Source organism: Diachasma alloeum, unplaced genomic scaffold (genome assembly GCF_001412515.2).
Source record: "Diachasma alloeum isolate Michigan unplaced genomic scaffold, Dall2.0 Dall_scaffold_00558, whole genome shotgun sequence".
NCBI classification, from domain to species: domain Eukaryota; kingdom Metazoa; phylum Arthropoda; class Insecta; order Hymenoptera; family Braconidae; genus Diachasma; species Diachasma alloeum.
In genome coordinates, this window is record NW_021680690.1 from 636535 (window position 1) to 655756 (window position 19222).

At 38.6% G+C, this 19222-nt stretch overlaps 5 protein-coding genes across 9 annotated transcripts in view; 3 read left to right on the forward strand and 2 right to left on the reverse strand.

The window, feature by feature from the left end:
• LOC107043321 (transmembrane and coiled-coil domains protein 2) overlaps positions 1-2160 on the forward strand; it is an 11503-nt gene extending 9343 nt beyond the window's left edge. For 4 of the 5 annotated variants that reach the window (XM_015264763.1, XM_015264765.1, XM_015264768.1 and 1 more), the window contains one exon: positions 312-2160. In XM_015264763.1, the coding sequence (XP_015120249.1) occupies positions 312-468 (157 nt within the window). In that variant the 3' untranslated portion in view covers positions 469-2160. The remainder of the gene's footprint in view (positions 1-311) is intronic. The other variant, XM_015264766.1, reaches the window with a different exon arrangement.
• Positions 2161-2970: 810 nt separating this feature from the next.
• LOC107043322 (zinc finger protein 260) lies at positions 2971-6561 on the reverse strand. The gene is made up of 2 exons (XM_015264769.2): positions 5999-6561; positions 2971-5277 (listed from the first exon to the last, which is right to left on the reverse strand). Exons 1-2 carry the CDS (start codon positions 6137-6139, stop codon positions 3202-3204), a joined length of 2217 nt encoding a protein of 738 aa, XP_015120255.1. The 5' UTR covers positions 6140-6561; the 3' UTR covers positions 2971-3201.
• Positions 6124-11256, forward strand: LOC107043323 (tetratricopeptide repeat protein 30A). The gene is made up of 7 exons (XM_015264770.2): positions 6124-6797; positions 6859-6924; positions 7296-7770; positions 8712-8876; positions 8947-9215; positions 9494-9901; positions 10379-11256. The coding sequence occupies exons 1-7, from the start codon at positions 6585-6587 to the stop codon at positions 10901-10903; spliced, it is 2121 nt and encodes a 706-aa protein (XP_015120256.1). The 5' UTR covers positions 6124-6584; the 3' UTR covers positions 10904-11256.
• Positions 11257-11645: 389 nt separating this feature from the next.
• LOC107043324 (surfeit locus protein 1) lies at positions 11646-12678 on the reverse strand. The gene has a single exon (XM_015264771.1). The coding sequence runs from the start codon at positions 12569-12571 to the stop codon at positions 11678-11680; it is 894 nt and encodes a 297-aa protein (XP_015120257.1). The 5' UTR covers positions 12572-12678; the 3' UTR covers positions 11646-11677.
• A 3798-nt stretch (positions 12679-16476) lies between these two features.
• On the forward strand, positions 16477-18366 carry LOC107043294 (26S proteasome non-ATPase regulatory subunit 9). Its single transcript, XM_015264727.2, has 4 exons — positions 16477-16642; positions 16715-16814; positions 17434-17642; positions 17751-18366. Exons 1-4 carry the CDS (start codon positions 16532-16534, stop codon positions 17976-17978), a joined length of 648 nt encoding a protein of 215 aa, XP_015120213.1. The 5' UTR covers positions 16477-16531; the 3' UTR covers positions 17979-18366.
• The last annotated feature ends 856 nt before the right edge of the window (positions 18367-19222 follow it).

Sequence of the window (19222 nt, forward strand, 5' to 3'; positions counted from 1 at the left end):
GCACGCCATTTTTCGAGCCGCTCTTTCATTTGAGCCAAAAAAAACATTCATATCTTGTCTGACATCGCTGCTACAAACTCGTGTAAAAATAAAAAAAGGTTACAATCGATTCACTGTCATTAAAATTATCGAATCAACCAGTCTATATATTGATATAAAAGCAATTTCCCACTCGTTTTAATTCATCATACTAACAATCGAGAGAACGGAGGAAAAACTAACCGCAGAGATGGTCTAATCATCGCTCAAGCGTCTCTGTACCCAGAAATTCACTTCAACATTTCACTCATCACATCCGGATTTTGTTTCAGCTGTACTAAGCCTCATTGTTTCATGTGCAGGGTGCGCATATTGACGACAACAATTGTCGTACTGAGCATCATATTCGTCCTGCAACAGTGGCCCGAGGTGCACGACGTCGGAAGCCACCTCATGCGGCATCTCAAGCAGACACTAGCTGTGAAGTAGCACTGCAAATTCCCATTCATCAAATGTTATTCACACTTTTAGTTGACTTTACCCACCTACTGCCCTCAACGAGACTGAACGATTCATCCTACCCCGGGGTAAAATGAGTCATTCAATTCCTCGTTCGTTCAATTAATCTCGAAATGCGTGAGATTAATACTCAGGATGTTTCGGGATTTTATGTTCAATTAATTGTTCGATGGCAAATGCCAGTGGCGTTGCATCACTCATGTGAACGCCATTGCTCGAACATCAACAGGGCGAAATGTTGAGAAATACTTCAGAGCATGAGGTTTATTGTTGCAAATTGTAATTATAACGATTCGAATTGTCGAAACGGTACGAAACATGACACGTAGTGGAAATAAATCAAAGGCTGAAGAGTTTAAAAGACACTGATATAAAAATATGTGAATGCCAAAATTGTTTAAATGATATTTTGATATGGGAGTTGCCACTAGACTTTCGTTCATTCACCGAATTTTCATTTTACTTTCGCCATTATTCGTTCACTCAGCTGTTGCACAAATTTTTTTTTTCCTTTCACGTGAAATAGTTATTCTCGTATCCACCGGTGTATCGTCAAATTGCTGTGACTATTGATAAGTTTTAACACTATTAATTATAAATAACGATAGATTAAGGATCATTATTTGGGATCAAGGGTGGCAATTGTTAGTGGCAATGAGTAATGAACTAGATTACGGACAAAAAAATTATTGTTTACATTAATTTCACTGGCTCGATATCAAATTACGTTAAGAATTTATTGAAATTTATTTTGTATATGTATGTGGAGATTTAATGTACATAAATTAGTGAGATATTTCCCTCGTAATTGCGTCAATGAATTCTTCAACTCGCGTATTATTCACTAGGAAAATTGATAATTCATCTGTAAATAAACTATTTAGAGTACAATGACATTTGGGGGATAATTCAGTAGTCTCTAGGATTGACAAATATTTCTAGTAGGCTTTTTAGGAGAATGGCTTTGTAAAAATTGATGTATTTACATAGATGACGAAATAATGATGTTGATATACGATTTTAGCACAAAATTTGGGATAAAATTAATATAATGTCAAAGTTCTTGGTGCTTTCTATTTGTAAGATGACGTTCATTCGTATGAGAAATTAGGATTGATTGAATTAGGGGCCCCTGAGCCATTGGTTTGGATGATAAATTCAGTTCGAGGGGTTAATGCTCCGTAAATCCAAGATTTTAAGGCAAAAGTAATATTTTATGTCTGTGATGGACGATTTTTGTACTTTGTTATGACTATTATTTCGACATTAAACTTATTCTCACGATTTTACAGTGTATTCTCAAAGTCATTTGACATTTGAAGTTATTGATGAAAATTTATGAAATTTCGTTGATCACTTCAGGGGCCCCCAGCCCCTAGAAATTCATCGCAAAGTGGAATAGATGTTTATGATTGTCATTGATGCCTTGCTGAGTCAAAGGGTGATATGTTTCTCCGAGAGATAACGAGAGAAATGTGTATTTCCGTCAATTGTGAGTTGTAATGATTGAGAATTTCATTCATACGCGATAATAATCCATTGTTTTTTTTTCAGTACGAACAATAATACTTGAAAACCCGAAAATATGTTTCAATTTATTCATTCTACTATCATTCCTTTTTACTGTTCAATCATCGATAATAAACGAATGAGTAAAATTCATCAGATGTGTTTTTATTGTTGAATCATCACTCCTTAAGGATATCCGAGTATCTTTTGTTGCTGGTACAGGCCACACTGTAGGTTCAACCATTTTCAATCATTTAATTTGTCAAGTTAATTGCGTGAGAAATTTTTTTTTTAAATCATAAAGAGTCAGCGTCATTAAAATTACATTTTGCACAGAATTATCATTTTTTTAAAGATTCGTTGTTTATAAATAAATAATTAAAATTGTTTAAACTTTCGGAAATTCAATTTTTTTAGACATGAAATTGATTTCTGGTAAAATTCTGAATATAAATAGATTTTTTACAATTCTGAACAAATTATTTTTATCGTGAAAAATTGATAGTTTATAAGTTATTTATAGAAAAGACTCGTAATTTTCACAAATTGCAATTCTTAAATTATTTCAACAATCTTTTTTCAAATGTAAACCTTGTAATTTTTTTTTCCAAATTTTTAAAACGTTTTCTAACGGTTCAACATTTTGTTCTGATTTTTTGCGCAGAATTATTCTTCTTGAACATTCTTTGTTTACAAATAAATAATTGAAATTCTTCAAACTTTTGGAAATTTCATTTTTTAGACATGAAATCGTTTTCTGGTAAAATTCTGAATATAATTGAATACAAATAAATTGTTACGGTTCCGAAAAAATCCTTTTTATAGTGTAAAATTGATAGTTTATAAATTATTTACAGAAACTGCTCATAATTTTCAAAAAATCAAATTCCTAAATTATTTCATTAATCTTCCTTCAAATATAAACTTTCTAATTTTTCTTCAAGACTGAAACAATCAACCAAATTCATGAGATGTGTTTTATTACGGAATAATACTTGAAAATACAAGTACCAATACACTAAAAATAATAATATGCACGAAGTTTCAATAATTTACAAATCAAGACCTTACAAACGATAATCATTACGACATGACCCCATAAAAAACGAAATTAGTATTCAGATTACCATCCTGTCAATTAAAACTCCCGTCAAGATGCTTAAATGCAACCGAAAAAATATCACTTTGACCAAGTCAATCGCCAATGGCAATGCCGTCAGGTGTTTCCCGCACGATGATGACATTAATGTCCCCACTGGCGGCCTTATCCCCCCCCGTAGCCGGCAAATGATGTTTCTTCTTATGCGTCATCATCGTGGACCTAGACACAAACGCTTTCCCACAAACATCGCACTCATAAGGTCGCTCGCCAGTGTGAAGTCTCTTGTGAATAGCCATTGGACTGAACTGTGTAAAAGTTTTGCCACACACATCACACCTGTAGGGTCTCTCCCCCGTATGCGATCGTCTGTGGCACCTGAGTGCAGCCCTCCTAGCAAAAACCTTATTACAAACTTCGCACTTGAAGCTCTTCTCCCCGGTGTGCATTGTCGAGTGAATTTTGAGATCCACCCGCGTGAGAAAGCCCTTCCCACAAACCTCGCACAGATAAGGCTTTTCCCCAGTGTGAATTCTCAAATGAGTATTGAGGTAACTCTTACTAACAAACATTTTATTGCACACCTCACAAGGATACTGTCGATTATCAGTCCCCGAGTGGATCCTCTGATGGCTCTTGCAGAGTCCCTTAGTGATGAATCCCCTCCCACAAATTTCACAGACATAAGGCTTGACCCCAAGATGTCTATTCTGATGATCCAACAACGACTGTTTGGTCTTAAAATTCTGTCCACAAGTGCTGCAGGGATAGGGCTTGAGATCCGAGTGGACCCTCTGATGAACAATGAGATAGCTCTTGCACTGAAAGCCCTTGCCACACGTCGAGCAGCTGTAGTCAAACTGCCCCGTGTGAGTGGCCGTGTGTTGAGCAAGGCCAATTTTACTCCTGAATGCCTTGTCACACAGAAGACACTGAAAGGGCTTCTCCCCAGTGTGCTTCCTCATGTGCTCCTGGAGTTTGTAATTCGTTCTGTACTGTTTTCCACACTGAGCGCACACCTTCGGCGTCCACTTCTGCCTGACACTGCTCTGCGTCTTCCTGCCACTCTCCTCGTCCCCTGCGGACACCTCACTCACCTCCTCCGGCCCCTTCGCCCTCTCCATTTTGCCACTCGTCTCCCTCCTCACCCTCTTCTTGCAGCCCCTCTCCTTGTGGCCATTCAAGTCGTCAACGTGAGTGAACAAGAGTCCACAGTTGCAGGAGTAAAAATGCTGCTTGAAATGCTCAGCAAGATCGTTGGCCTCAGTGGCAGCTTCGTTGCATAATGGACAGACGTACCAACTCGTTCCAGTATCGTCGATCGTGGGATTGTTGAGAGTTGTTCTCAGCAGACTGTGCTTCTTGTGTTTAGTGTACTCTCGGATGCCATTCTTCAGCTGGTCTCCACTGGTCCCTGCCACCTCTCCACTTTCATTGGTCACAGGTGTCACTCTATTCGCCAGCCCCTGGGCCTCCTCCTGGGGGAAGCCATCACTCGTCACGTCAGCTCCAACTGTCAGCCTCTCAGCCATGTAGTTCTCCTTCACCTCCTGGTACTTGACGTTGTTGCAGTAGTGGACTATCTGCTCCTGATTTGGTGAGTCTGAGCCAATTGCTGTCACGTAGTTGATCCCCAGGTGTTCGACGACAGTCATTTCTCCCTCCAGGTGCATCGAAATCTGGTCTCCAACTATTCCAACTGCCTCCTGGCTGATGTGCTCCCCCACTATTCCCACTGTCTCCACATCCAGGGGGTCCAGCTCCGTTATTTCGAGCTCCTCTTGCCGGGGAATTTCCTCTTGACTCACCACCTGCTCACCTCCAGCCAGATCCATCTCGTCCATCACCTGCATCGTGTGCAGGCCGCCTGGGGTGTTCGTCTCTGGGCTGGGGCAGGCTGGCTCTATGCTGGGGATGCCTGGGTGCGTCATCGTCGTGTCCATGGGGGCCATGCTGTCGTGGAGTCGGCTGATGTCCTGGGAAATTTCCGGAATCACTGAAGCGCAGTCTGGGAGGCTGTCCCGTATGTCGACGTCGCTTTTTATCCCTTTTAACATCTCGTTGAAGAGGTCCTCCGTTTGACGACACTTCTCCCGAAAGTCGATTATGTCGTCCAGCTTGTAGGCACACTCCTCGCAGACCACCTTTGGCAACTCGTCGGTCATCGATACCTGGAAGGCAGGGGCATTAGTCTTGAGCGCTCTTCGGGGGGAAATTTCAGTTCAGGGAAATTCTGGGAAATTCCGAGATTGAAAGTTCAGGGTTTACCCAGGGTTTACCCAAACATGATCTCGACAAGTTGTCGACAAATTGCCGATGTCCTGATAAATTTTAGATGGCACTGGCAAAAATTCGGTAGCCAAGTGGTAAAACGGTATTAGCCAATTTTGACTATTGATCAGTTTTTAAATATCAAATAATCGTCATTCTTCCGAATTCGATTATTGACTGGTGAAATAATTCGCAATTCAAATATTTAATTGTTGATTAATTTAATAATTGAAAATTGTTAAGTTCTATTACTTGATTGAGTATTTATGAAATTAATGGTAATGATAATTCATGATTATGCCTATCTCTGACACATTGATTTGTATGTACTGAAAAGTAGATAGTAACAAAAAAAAAAAAGTCTAGATAACTGATCTCATTCTTTTTTAATCGAAAAAATTAAAATTAAATCGATATTTGTGTCTTACAATAGCATTTTCTTTTGCGACTATTCAATCGATGAACGATTTGGATCAATCATAGAATTTCTATTTATCAGAATTTTTTTTTCTCAGTGTGTTAATTTCCTCTATTATCTCCCTCAAAATCCTAAAAATCTTTTACGTTTGTTTTCATCCCGAATTTTAATTATTCCCCTCATTAATAATAACATGCACTCACTTGTATCGGCAGACACTCCGTTATCTTCTTATCAATATTCCTGAGATTCTCTCCATGCTCGAATATCGGTAATCCCACGAGTATTTCAGTCTTGGTTGCACACAAGCGGCACAGGTAATCGAACTCATCGACAACTGACATTTTCCCTCTTCCTTCAATTGAAAACTCCTCACAGCTGCTACTCTCCAATTATCATCAGTGTTATCACTCCCTAAAAAACTATTATTCTCTCGTGTGATTGTTTAACGCAGCAGAGACTGCATCTGGCGAAATATTCACTCTTCATTCCGAGGGATTCAGTCCACTGGAGCTTGTCAAGTCCTCAATTGATCATCGATTTCCTGGCGAATTCTCCGTTGTGCTCACAAAAATGGCACTGAACTTGTGATTCTGCATTTGTGGCTGATGATGGGATAAAGACAATAATATCAAAAAACTATTGTTAATAAACTGCGACTGGCACCGATGGTCGGAGTGGACCGATGAGCAAATAAGCTTCAGCGAATTATTTCGTGACCAACTTCTGGCTAGTGATTTAAATACCACCGTCGGGGGGGCGAAAGGAACTAGAGTCTAGGGGGTTTCCATGACAACCAATCGAGCATTCTGTCAAAACAAAATTTTCAGGGGCGACGATTATTTGAAACAACGGGAGAGAAACACGAGAGTTTGTTTCAGATTATTGACCAATAATAACGATAACAATCGGATTCGAGAGGTTTTGGGGGGTACAATGACGAATTTCGTGCAGAGTGTTCATATAAGAGATGGGGAATATACGAAAACAATTTACACAATGGTATTTAGGGATTTATTGAGTGGAAATGGTAGTTGAATGTTGATGGTGGCTTTTGTTGTAGATTAAGGAGCAGAAATATGCCGAGAGTATGCAGATACTGTCGGAGTTGTTGGTGACACATTCAGAAGTATGATGACATTTTAGTTTTAAGAGTAGTGGGAATTAAATTTTAAATGGATTTTTAATTGATCAAGTGAGAAGTTGCAAAATATGAACGAAAAATCAATTTTTATATTTTGTTCAGAGTGAATTATCTCGATAATGAGGGTTTTTACGAGAAAATGTCATAAAATCTTTTGTATAGAGAAAGAAATTTCCTTTAAAAAATGTTTTCTGACAATTTCTCTTAAAATCACTTCTTGACAAGATAATTTGATTTTTAATAGAATGAAAAAAAAACAATTTCCTTTGTTCTGTCCTATCAGCTTTTCCTAATGCTTTACCCCATTATAATGAAAAATAATGAAATAATTATCCTCACGAATAATAATTTTGCAGTCACGTCCCTGTTTATCCCTCCTCGCCCACTGCTACTTCTACACCCAAGACTTCCTGGCATCAGCCGAATGCTACGAAAAGCTCATCCAGCTCTGCCCAGACGAGAGCATCTACCGACTCTGGTACGCCCAGTCTTTGCATCAAGCATGCATGTACCAGGAAGCCTGGACCGTCTGCGCGAGTATCGCGAGCAGCAGTAAACTCGAGTCCAAAGTGAAGAAATTGCAGGCGGCTATTAAATACGGACAAGAAGACATTCTCGCTGTCAAGAGTCTGATCGACCAGTGCAACACCGACGACGCGGACACAGAAGTCAATCTCGGATGTTTGATGTACAAAGAGGGGGAGTACGAGAAAGCTCTGAAGAAGTTCCTGGGGGCCCTTCAGATAACCGGGTTCAAGCCTCACTTGTCTTACAATGTCGCTCTCTGTTATTACAAGTTGAAGGAGTATGCAGCTTCTCTGAAGCATATTGGTAAAGATTCTCTCATTTTTGAACCTCGATTAAACCCGGACTGAAGACGAATTCGAGTCTTGAGAGGGTCTGGATGTAGAATTATTTGACAGAACGAACTAATACGCAAAATTTTGATGAAATTTCAAGTGATGATGGTACTGTGACATGAAAAAATAGAAGAAGAGAATACTAAAATGAGCATTTAAGGCCCGGGTGTACTATCTTTCGAATGTTATCTGGATTTTTTTTATCGTTCGTAATCCAAAATTGTCAATTGAGTACATCATGTAGAAATTCCCAAAAATTATGATAGAATGATAAAAAACAATAGAAAAAATTCTGAACTTTTTCAAAGAGCGTTTTTAATTGCGATTCAGAATGAGTTGAAAAAAGTGGAAATTACAAATATCTGATTCGCTGTGACTAATTATCTATTAGCTGTCATTTTCCATGGTGGGTAACAAAACACTAACTCCTCATGGGAAGTGACAGCTAGGTATCTCAATTTTCAAAACAGTGGTCTATATTCATCTGCCAGTTTTATGTGATAAAAGTGCGATTAAAAAATTCTCCAAAATATTACAAATTTTTTCAAAGAGCCTTTTCCGTAATAAATGTCTCTGTGCAGTGTGGGAAAAGATTTACAAAATCAGTCTTCCCCCTGCATGATATTGGGTGACAGGCCGCCATTTCTTACCGTAAATCAGATACATTTTTCAATTTCTTGTTATTCAACTTATTCTGAATATAAATTAAAAATGCTCTTTGAAAAAATTAAGAATTGTTTCTACTTTTTTTTGATTATTCATTCATCATTTTTCAAAACTTCTGCATGATGCAGGACTTAATTGACAATTTCAGATGACGAAAGATGAAAAAAAATATTGAGATAACATTCGAAAACATTTAAAGAATGCAATTGTCCACTCGTTTTTATTACGCGTTCTCCCCTTAACCAGCGGATATAATCGAGCAAGGAATACGCGAACACCCGGAGCTAAGCGTTGGAGTGACAACAGAAGGAATTGAAGTTCGAAGTGTGGGAAATACTCTGACTCTCCACGAAACCGCCCTCACAGAAGCATTTAATTTAAAGGCTGCAATAGAGTATCAACTCCAGAATTGTAAGCGTTTTTCCGTCATCAGTTTTATCTGTCGAGATGTTTTATTCACGCGACGATTGGATATTTGCAGTTGACGCTGCCAGAGAAGCTCTAACAGACATGCCTCCGCGCTCCGAGGAAGAGCTGGACGCCGTTACTCTCCACAATCAGGCCCTCATAAATATGGACACGAAACCAGCTGAAGGATTCGAGAAACTACAGTTTTTACTGCAGCAAAATCCATTTCCCCCGGAGACATTCGCTAATTTATTGATATTATACTGTAAATATCAGTATTATGATCTTGCCGCTGATGTTCTTGCTGAGAACGCTGACTTGACGTGGAAATATTTGACTCCTGTGAGTATTTATTCACAGAAATTGAGAATTAAAGACCAAGAACTGAAATGACCTCTTCAATCGCCGATAACTCGAGATCGGCAGAGTGAAATCGCACGATTTTTTTTCATTTCGAAGGTATTTTTTAGATCTTTGAAATGAGACATGACTCGTTGAAATCACTTCGTTTGGTCGGAAAATATCGATGATTTTCGAAGGTCTATTTTAGCTCTCATCTCGTAATTTCGGAATAAAATTTATATTCGATCTTTTCTTTATTTTTTCTATTCTATCCTCAGTATCTGTACGATTTTCTGGATGCCCTGATAACCCAGCAAACCGCCCCAGAGGAAGCCTACAGAAAACTCGATGACCTAGCTAACAAGCATTGTGAGGCCCTGCGTAAAGCGACGAAACAGGTTCAAGAGGCTAGACTAAATCACGACGAGAATGCCACCAAGAAAGCTGTCAACGACTTTGACGAGGTACTGGAGCGTTATGTGCCGGTGCTAATGGCGCAGGCGAAAATCTATTGGGATCTGGAGAACTACGTGCAAGTCGAGAAGATATTCCGCATGAGCGCTGACTTCTGCAATGATCACGATGTCTGGAGACTCAATGTCGCGCATACGTTGTATATGCAGGAGAATAAGTTCAAGGATGCCACGGGATTTTATGAGCCTATTGTCAAGAAGAAATATGACAATGTGAGTTTTTAAATCAGTAGTCAGCTGAACATGTCAATTGAACGTTCACAGTTTTCAATTTATCTTGAGAACGAGTGGTTTTGAGAGAAAATGACATAAAACTTTTTTGTAGAAAATTGAATTTCTCAGAAAAAATGTTTTATGACATTTTCTCGTTGAACCACTCGTTATCAAGAAAAAATACGCCAATGTGAGTTTTTAAAAATCAGTATTTAGCTGAATAGGTCAATTGAACTGTCACATTTTCGAATTTTTTCTTGATAACGAGTGGTTCAACGAGAAAATGTCACAAAACATTTTTTCTGAGAAATTCAATTTTCCAGAAAAAATGTCTTGTAGCATTTTCGTGTAGAATGACTCGTTATCTAAATATTCGCATCTTTAACAAAATGTGAAAAAAAATCACTTCTTTCCAATTTTGGATTCTTCTCTGGAATTATTCTCGCATTCTCGTACAATTCTGATTAATTTCTTCAGATTCTAGACACAAGTGCAATAGTACTAGCCAATCTCTGCGTCAGTTACATCATGACATCGAAGAACAACGAGGCAGAGGAACTGATGAAAAAAATTGAAAAAGAGGAGGAAACTGTTGCCTTCGAAGAGCAAGACAGGAAGCTGTTCCACTTGTGCATCGTCAACATGGTCATCGGGACCTTGTACTGTTCAAAAGGGAATTACGAGTTCGGTATATCGAGGGTGATGAAGAGTCTGGAGCCTTACAACAAGAAGTTGGGGACAGACACCTGGTTCTACGCGAAGAGATGCTTCTTGTCGCTTTTGGAGCAGTTGGCGAAGCAAATAGTCGTCCTGAAAGACTCCATCATCCAGGAGTGCATACAATTCCTAGAGCACTGCGAGGTTTACGGGAGGGATGTGCCCACTGTCATTGAACAGCCATTCGTGTTCAATGAACTGTCGACAATTCCTCAGGGGAAGCAGACAGTCACGTACGAGGCGAGATATTTGAAGGCATTATTTTTAAAAATTCAAATGTCGTAAGAATAAAACGAATTTTCAATTCTTGATGAAGATCAAATTGCGAGAGGACTTTTGGAAGAATTTATTTCGACTAAAAATGACGTGATAGAACGAATTAAAAAGTTGAATCAGGGGAAGTGGAGGTAAAATGGGCCATATTAAATTATCAATATCTTTTGACTAAATGGTACAATTTGAAGGGATCAGATCTTATTTTAAATCTCGAAAAAATACCTTTAAAATGAAAAAAAAATCGGCCAATTTCACGCTGCCAATCTCGAGTAATTTTTTGTATTGTTAATTTCGAGTAATTGATTAAAAAAAGTTTGTTTCACCCACCACTCAGAATTGAATGTAATTGTTGACTTCATTTAAATAAAAAGTTCAACTGTCGTAACAATAAAATGAATTTTTAGTTCTTGATGAAGATTTAATCATGAGACGACTTTGAGAGTTTTTTATTTTGTTAATTGAAATAATAAATTAATTATAATTAATTAATAAAAAAACTTTGAAAATGTCTCTTCGCAGAATAAATAAAAACCTATTACCAAGGAAAGTTCTGCTAAAATGAACCATATGAAATCATCAATATCTCACGACTAAACGTTACAATTCGAAACTATCAGGTCTCACTTTAAACCTCGAAAAAATGCCTCAAAAATAAAAATAAAAATCGTGCAATGTCCCTCTGCCAATCCCAACAAATTAATGCTTAAACTCCATTTCTCCCACCACTCAGAATTGAACATAACGCCCACAATTTAAATACCCCCAACACGAACACTACTTTATTCACCATAAAGGTAACTTGAGAATATACAGCCTATACCACATGAACGCAGTAAGCGCAGACAGTGTGTACCACGTGATAATATAACTCATGTGTTCATTCCTCATAGAAATCCTAGTTTGTCCGGCGATGGGGCCCCCAGGGGTTCCATCGCGTGCGACCAAGTCCAAGAAAATAGGAGCTGAATCCGTGAGCTCAGCCATGGAATAGACATCCCGATAGACGAACAGTCCAGCATTCGGGGTGTTCTTGGGCATGAACACCGGCCTCTCCTCGTTGAGTCGAACGATCCCCGTGAGCTCGACAACCCCCGGCACATGCCCCAGCTCCCTCTCCGGTATTTTTCCCTTCCTCGCCTTCACCCAGCCCCGATTAATTAAAATCGTTAAATCACGATCGTAAAGTTTGAAAGGAGTGACGATCCAGTACCCAGTGGAGCCCGTCGTGCTCATGAGTCCCCCCGACTTCTCACCAACAGCCATGCCGTCCATAATGAGGCTCTTGGGGCCCATCCTGATCTCCTTGTCGTACAAAAATTCCCCTTTGACTCTCACCGGGCGATACTCCATCTTCGCCAACTCCTGGGGATCCTCGGGGAAGGGAATGGGCTCTGACGACACTTTCTCGTAGAGATCCTTGAGGAGCTGGAGCTTCCACTGCCTCCTCTGGACCTGCCACGTCCCCAGGGCGAAGGTCCCTATGGGGATTATGATCAGCATCCAGCCTATTGCGTCTATTTTCTCCTCCTCATTGTTCTGCTGGTACTTGCGGGGTCTGTGCTCCAAGGAGGCCTGGTGGTACACTCTCCCCAGGGAGAGACACTCCTCCGGGGGCCGGAGGCCCAGCAGAGGGCTTTGACACTTCAGGAGACGGCGGGACAGTCTTAGGAGACTCATTGCCTTTTTAATTGACGAGTGAGGGTGGACAACCGGTTGGGGTTGTTGGTTAATAGAATATTGTGGAGCAACACTCGGTGATTATCACTTAACCTAGTGTATTTATAGTTGATAGTCGTCTGAAGTTGCTTGGGAATGGTGGAACAGCTGTTCCTTCTCGCGGGATTTTTGGGAATTTAAAAATGACCGAGGGTTGACCCCTGCGTTTAAGGGGAGACGGAACCCCTTTGTCTAGATCAAATCTTAAAATTGTGTTTTCTCCTGCAATTATCAATTTCTATCTAGGAAATTACTTTATCGACTCGATTATCGTATTGTTGAGTCAATGAAGTAGTTTAATGAATAAAAAATAATAATTACAGGAGAAAACACAATTCTAAAGATTCATATAAAAGCAAAGGGGTTTTAAAAGTCGTGGGTTATTGGCGTGAGACTTTTCATACGTTGAAGATCCATTATATAGATCTGAAAACGAATAATTAGTGCAAAAAAACAATTTTTATTGTTCGTTTCCCTGAATACGCTTAAAATACTAAAAACAGTCCAGGGCCTCCAATTTTTGAGCTGCAAAAGATTTTTTTTCTTCAAAATTTTCGGAAAAATGTGGGGAACAACAATTACGAGCCAGTTTTTTTTAATTCGACTCCTAAAAAGCTGATTTCGTTTTTTTTCATATAAAAAAAATTCACTATTTGTGTAAAAAAATACAAAAAAGCAAATTTAGCTATGTAAGAGGCGAATTAAAAAAACACTAGCTCGTAATTGTTATTCCACATATTTTTCCGAGAATCTTGAAAAAAAAAAATTCTTAGTAGCTCGAAAATTGGAGGCCCTGGGCTGTCTTGGCATTTTAAGCGTTTTCGGGCCAACGAACAATAAAAAAAATTTTTTTTTGCACTCATTCGTTTTCATATCTATATAATTGATCATCAACGTATGAAAAGTCTCACTCCAATAACCCACGACTTTTAAAACACATAGTAGTCTCCACTTCACGCGGTGGACAGATGATAGTAATGAGATTAATTTCAGGTTGATAATTGTTTAGAGAGAAAAAAAACCTCATTTTTGTGTTGGAGGATCATCAAATTGTTCCTGAGGTTTTTCGTACAGATGAAAATAGAGAAATTAATTGGTGGAACGACTCACCGGCGTTGGATGAAAACAACAGCTCCGTTTTCACCTACGGCCCAGCTTAATTGCAGTTGATAATCCGTGGGGTGTGTTAAGCGATTCTCAATTGTTGATCTTTTTGTGTTGGATGCACTTACACTCATTAACTAGATTGTCACATTCACTGAACGATGAAATGATTTTTAATTAAGAAGCAATGAATGCAATTACTGAGCACTTCAACATGAACATTGAATTTTTAACACTGAAACACTGAATTTGGTGAATAATAAATTTTCATAATTATTTGAAGTGAACGAAATATCAAACGAAAAAAAACACGATCTTAATTTTCATTTTTTATGGAGAAATTATTACGAGAATCACTTTTATACACTGACACTGCACACATTTTGGATTCAACGAATAGAGGCACTTCGATGACATAAGAAATGACTTTTCGTCAACAAACAACTCTCGATCGCCATTTTTCAACGCTTTCTCTCAATAAAATTTCTGATATTTGGCCAAAGTTACTCACAAATCAGGAAAAACCTTCGTTACTGTATTAAACCACCAGGGAATTCTCCAAATAATCCCTTTGTTACGGTTCTATTGACGTTTTCAATCCTCTACCTCAATAAAAACGTCGCAAAATTGAGGAAAAACACTCACGAATCAACAAAAACCTTCGGTACTCTATTAAACCACCAGGAAATTGTCCAAATAATCCCTTTGTCATTGTTCTGTTGAGATTTTCAATCTTTTGTCTCAATAAAAAAATTCACGATTTGTCCAAAATCACTCACAACACGTCAGAAACCTTCCAAAACAACTCTTCGTTAATCTCCTGTTGACGTTTTTAATCCTTTGTCCCAATAAAATGCACAAATTTGTCCAAAATCACTCACTACGCGTCAGAAACCTTCCAAAACAACTCTTCGTTAATGTTCTGTTGACATTTTTAATCCTTTGTTCCAATGAAATGCACAAATTGTCCAAAATCACTTACTCCTCATCACTCTGTTAAACTACAACAGAATGTTCCAAAAAATCCTTTTGTTATTGTTCTGTTAACTTTCAAACCCGGCACCGGCGAGGGCATCCCCTTCTGGCGCCCGCCACCATCCACTGCTCTCGACGTTCACGATTTCACAGTGTTGGTGCGTCACTCCGACCTCTGCCATGCCCCCATTCTCTCGCAGTGCCTCGAATCCAACAGGGCGTCTGTTTTGGCGGAATTCCTTTGGTCCCCCTTGCGCCTCTCTGCGCATGAGCACAGTGAGATGTTCGAGGATGTACTTATTCGCTTTTGCAGGAGTAAAATCATAGATTTCATGATTGTCAGCAGACGAAAAATCGCTGACGAAATTCCCTCCTTTTTTATGTCAATTTTTCGTTGAAAAACGGCGATTTGTTGATCAGAAAATTCCTTAATTGACGATTTTTGCAGGATTTTTGTAGAAAAACCATCGTTTTTCATTTTGTCAATTGTAAACACCATCATGGTTTAGACAAAATATCGATTGGCGTAATATTCCTTCTTTTTTTCTCAATTTGTCATTGAAAAATGGCGATTTGTTTGTTGGAAAATTTTTGACTTGACGATTTTGGCGGAATTGTTAAATAAAAACATTTAATTGATCGTTTCGATCATGGAGATGCGGTTTATCTTGAGAAAGAGGAGGTTGTTAAGGTTCTTACCACCGGAATCAGGGATTTTTTGAGGATTTTAACATTTTTTTCGGGAGCTCGAACGTCGGTGGGCCATTGCAATATGGCGACTGATTTGGCGGGATACCGTGTTCCCCCTCCACTCCACTCTGCGCATGAACAGACCGACTCATGGTAACCCGCTAGTTTCGAATTTATTTACTTTTGCAGGATTAAAATTATATTTGTCAACAGAAAAAACATCGCTGCCAACAATTTTCCTTCTTTTTAAGTCAATTGTTCATTGGAAAATGGCAATTTGTTGGTTAGAAAATTCTTGAATTGACGATTTTCGCAGAATTTTAAAAAAACCATCGGTTTTTATTTTATTATTTTTAAAAACTATCGTTTTTTAGACAAAACATCGCTGGGCGCAATTTTCCTTCTTTTTTTTCTCAATTTGTCGTTAAAAAATGGCGATTTGTTCGTGTAAAAATTTTTGACTTGACGATTTTAGCAGAATTTTCAACTACAATCATTTAATTGATCGTTTCGATGAAGGAGATGAGATTCATCTCGAGGAAGAGGATGATATCAAGGTTCTTACCACCGGAATCAGGGATTTTTCGAGGATTTTAACATTTTTTTCGGGAGCTCGAACGTCGGTGGGCCATTGCAATATGGCGACTGATTTGGCGGGATACCTGGTTCCCCCTCCGCTCCACTCTGCGCATGAGCAGACCGACTCATGGCAACCCACTATTTTCGAATTTATTTACTTTTGCAGGATTAAATCTTGGAATACGTTTGTCAACAGACAAAACATCGCTGACAGCAATTTCCCTTCTTTTTCTCTCAATTTGTCATTGAAAAATGGCGATTTTTCGTCCAAAAAATTTTAACTTGACGATTTTCGCAGAATTTTTAACTAAAATCATTTAATTGATCGTTTCGATTATGGAGATGAGGTTCATCTCGAGGGAGAGGATGTTGTCAAGGTTCTTACCACCGGAATCAGGGATTTTTCGAGGATTTTAACATTTTCGTCGGGAGCTCGAACATCTACGGGCCATTGTTTTGAGCGGACTACTGCGTCTGGCGTCGCGCATGCGTGACGATGATCCCAGCGTTAACTTCACGTTGAATAATAAAAACAGAACGGAGAAAAATCATCGCGCAAAAAATTCTCAAAAAATGGTAGTCGACATGGAGCTGGAAGAAGCTAAAACGAAAGTACTGAATCTGATGAGGGAGAAGGACAAAATAGAGGCCCAATTGGCGGAGTTGAAGGGCATCTTGGACAAGGTGAGTGATTCACGAGAATGTGCCATCTGCATGCACTGCATGACGAATGACAAATGTTTGATGGAATTTCAGAACCATGTGGGGATGACGGAGGCCCTGGTGGACTCTGAGGGCTACCCGAGAGCTGACATTGATGTCTACCAAGTAAGACACGCTCGAGCCAACATAATCTGTTAGTAAACAATGAAATTCAATTATTAGAGCCAGCAATATTCTTTCAGGCCTGCTTGTCTGTTGCATTTTATTCTCCTAAACTCCTCTCATTTTAAATAATTTATGATCGTATAATTTTTAATTATAAAATCATAAAAATGATTTTTTTTCTTTTCATTTTTATGAAAGTGAAGAATGATTTTAAAAATTCTGTTTTTATGATTTTCTTGTTCCCAAAATCATCAAAAAAAACATCGCTGCCAACAATTTTGCTTCTTTGAAAATAAAAATAATCGTTTCTATGATTTTATAATTTTTAACTATGAAATCATTTTTATTATCATTTTAAAAAATGAGAAAAATAAGAAGGAGGATGAGAAATTATAGAATAATCCCATTTTCCCCCTCGTCCTCCATTTCAAAATTAAATATCTACTCCTGTTACATCATATAATTTTTTTCATTATAATTTATCAAATTTTTATCAATTTCCTGAACAGCTTTTACTTTCTGCTGAATTGTTTCAAGCATAAACTCAATGCACTCCATATTCTGTTGTTTTTATCATCACTTCGGTGGAATAGACAAACAGCCTGAGCAAAATAGAAAAGAATCTACATGAATTAACGTTCCCCCAGGTCTTCAGAATGATCATAAAGCCTTGATGAAGAGGATTGAGGCAGGACTAATCGAGGCGCATTCAGTGGGGAGGGAATGCCTACCGGAATCATCAGCCTCCTCATCCCCTCGTTCTGCACCTGTGGCTTCTGTTCAGGACACCTCGTCACCTGGGGAACCCTTCGTCAGGGTTAATCTCGTGTCGGAGGGATCGCCAGCTGAACAAGCTGTAATTTCTCCCCATTCATTGATTTTTTCACTAAAAAATTGAATGCAACTTCTTTGTTTTTGTCTTATCGTGACGTGTGACGCTTTTATTTTTGTTTTTGGGGACTAGGGACTGTGTGTCAACGATCTCATCACCGAATTTGGATCCGTCAACTCCCAAAACTTCAGATCCCTCAAGGACATCGGGGATCTTGTGGCTCACAGCCTCAACAAACCTGTCATTGTTAAAGTCAAACGCAGGAGCGATTACACAGTTTTGACACTTGTGCCGAAGCCCTGGGCGGGCAAGGGACTCCTGGGGTGCAACATAATACTGTTGGAGAGTGTCGAGAGATAAATAGTGATGATGCAGAGGAGACTGATTCAATATTTATCCATTTAGGTTAATTATTATTAATTCAGTGAAGAAGTGGGGGAAGGGGTACGACAGTTTTTTGATGGGAATAATTCAGGATTGACAGAGGAAAATTCAATTTTTTTACATTTTGAAAGGTTTTTACAGACTTCAAAGTGAAATTTGAGGTTTATTCTGGATACGATTGGTTTTGGAGAAAAATACTTCGACATTTTTTTTTTTGAAAAATGCGTCGTTGCTGAGAAAAATTCGTATTCAACGAGGTGAAAAAAAATTTGATCGTTTGTCATGGTTCTATCTAAAGAAATTGTACTATAAGGAATTGTAAAATTTAATTCTTGAAAAAATAAAAGAAGAACATGCAGATTAATTAAAATTGATAATTCATTGTATTTTCCAAATCCTTGGATTTGACACTGGATTTTTTTTTACCTGGGACACTTTTTTTTTGGTCTTGGGTGAAAAAAAAATTTTTTTGTTTTTTACTTTTTCCGAATACTTTTGGGAGTTCTGGATAGCCCGTCGCTTGAATAGTCGGAACCAACTTTCACTCGGCGAAAAAATTCGATTGTGACGAAAGTCGACTTTCCCCCTGAAAAAATTCAAGGTCTGACCCTTGATCCACGTAAAAAAGAAAATTTTTCATTTTTACACTTGTCGCGCCTCCGAGTGGGCGCAAAAAATTCTCCCTAAATTGACGATTACCATCGAAAAGCTTGCCGTCATTTCTAAATGCACCGTGCAATAGTATATTTCGTTACGAGTGCGGAAAAGAGTTTTCTCGTGTGAGTTTTTTCACTCGCCTTCGGCTCGTGCTATAAACTTCCCACGAGCCAAAAAACACTTTTCCCACGAGTATCGAACGATATTTTTCATCACAATGTGTAGAAAAGGGACGTTTTAGGTACGCTTCGCGGGCCGAAAAAGTTACTTTTTGGCACAGCGCGATGAAAAACATTTCTGCCGTTGATAATAGCTCATTTACCTTCCACTGGCTGACCAAACTTATTATATTCTACTGCCCGATGGCCAGTTAGCAGTTAGTTCAGCAGTATCCTATTAGCCGACAAAAAACTATTTTCAAACAAATGACCCTATAGAATCGTTTGTAATTCGTTAGCAGGTCATTGTACATCCCTTTTTAACTTTTAAGAGACAATGGATCTTTTTTAATTATTCAATCAAGATCATGCATGAATCTAGCCAACAAATTTGGAAAAAAAAAA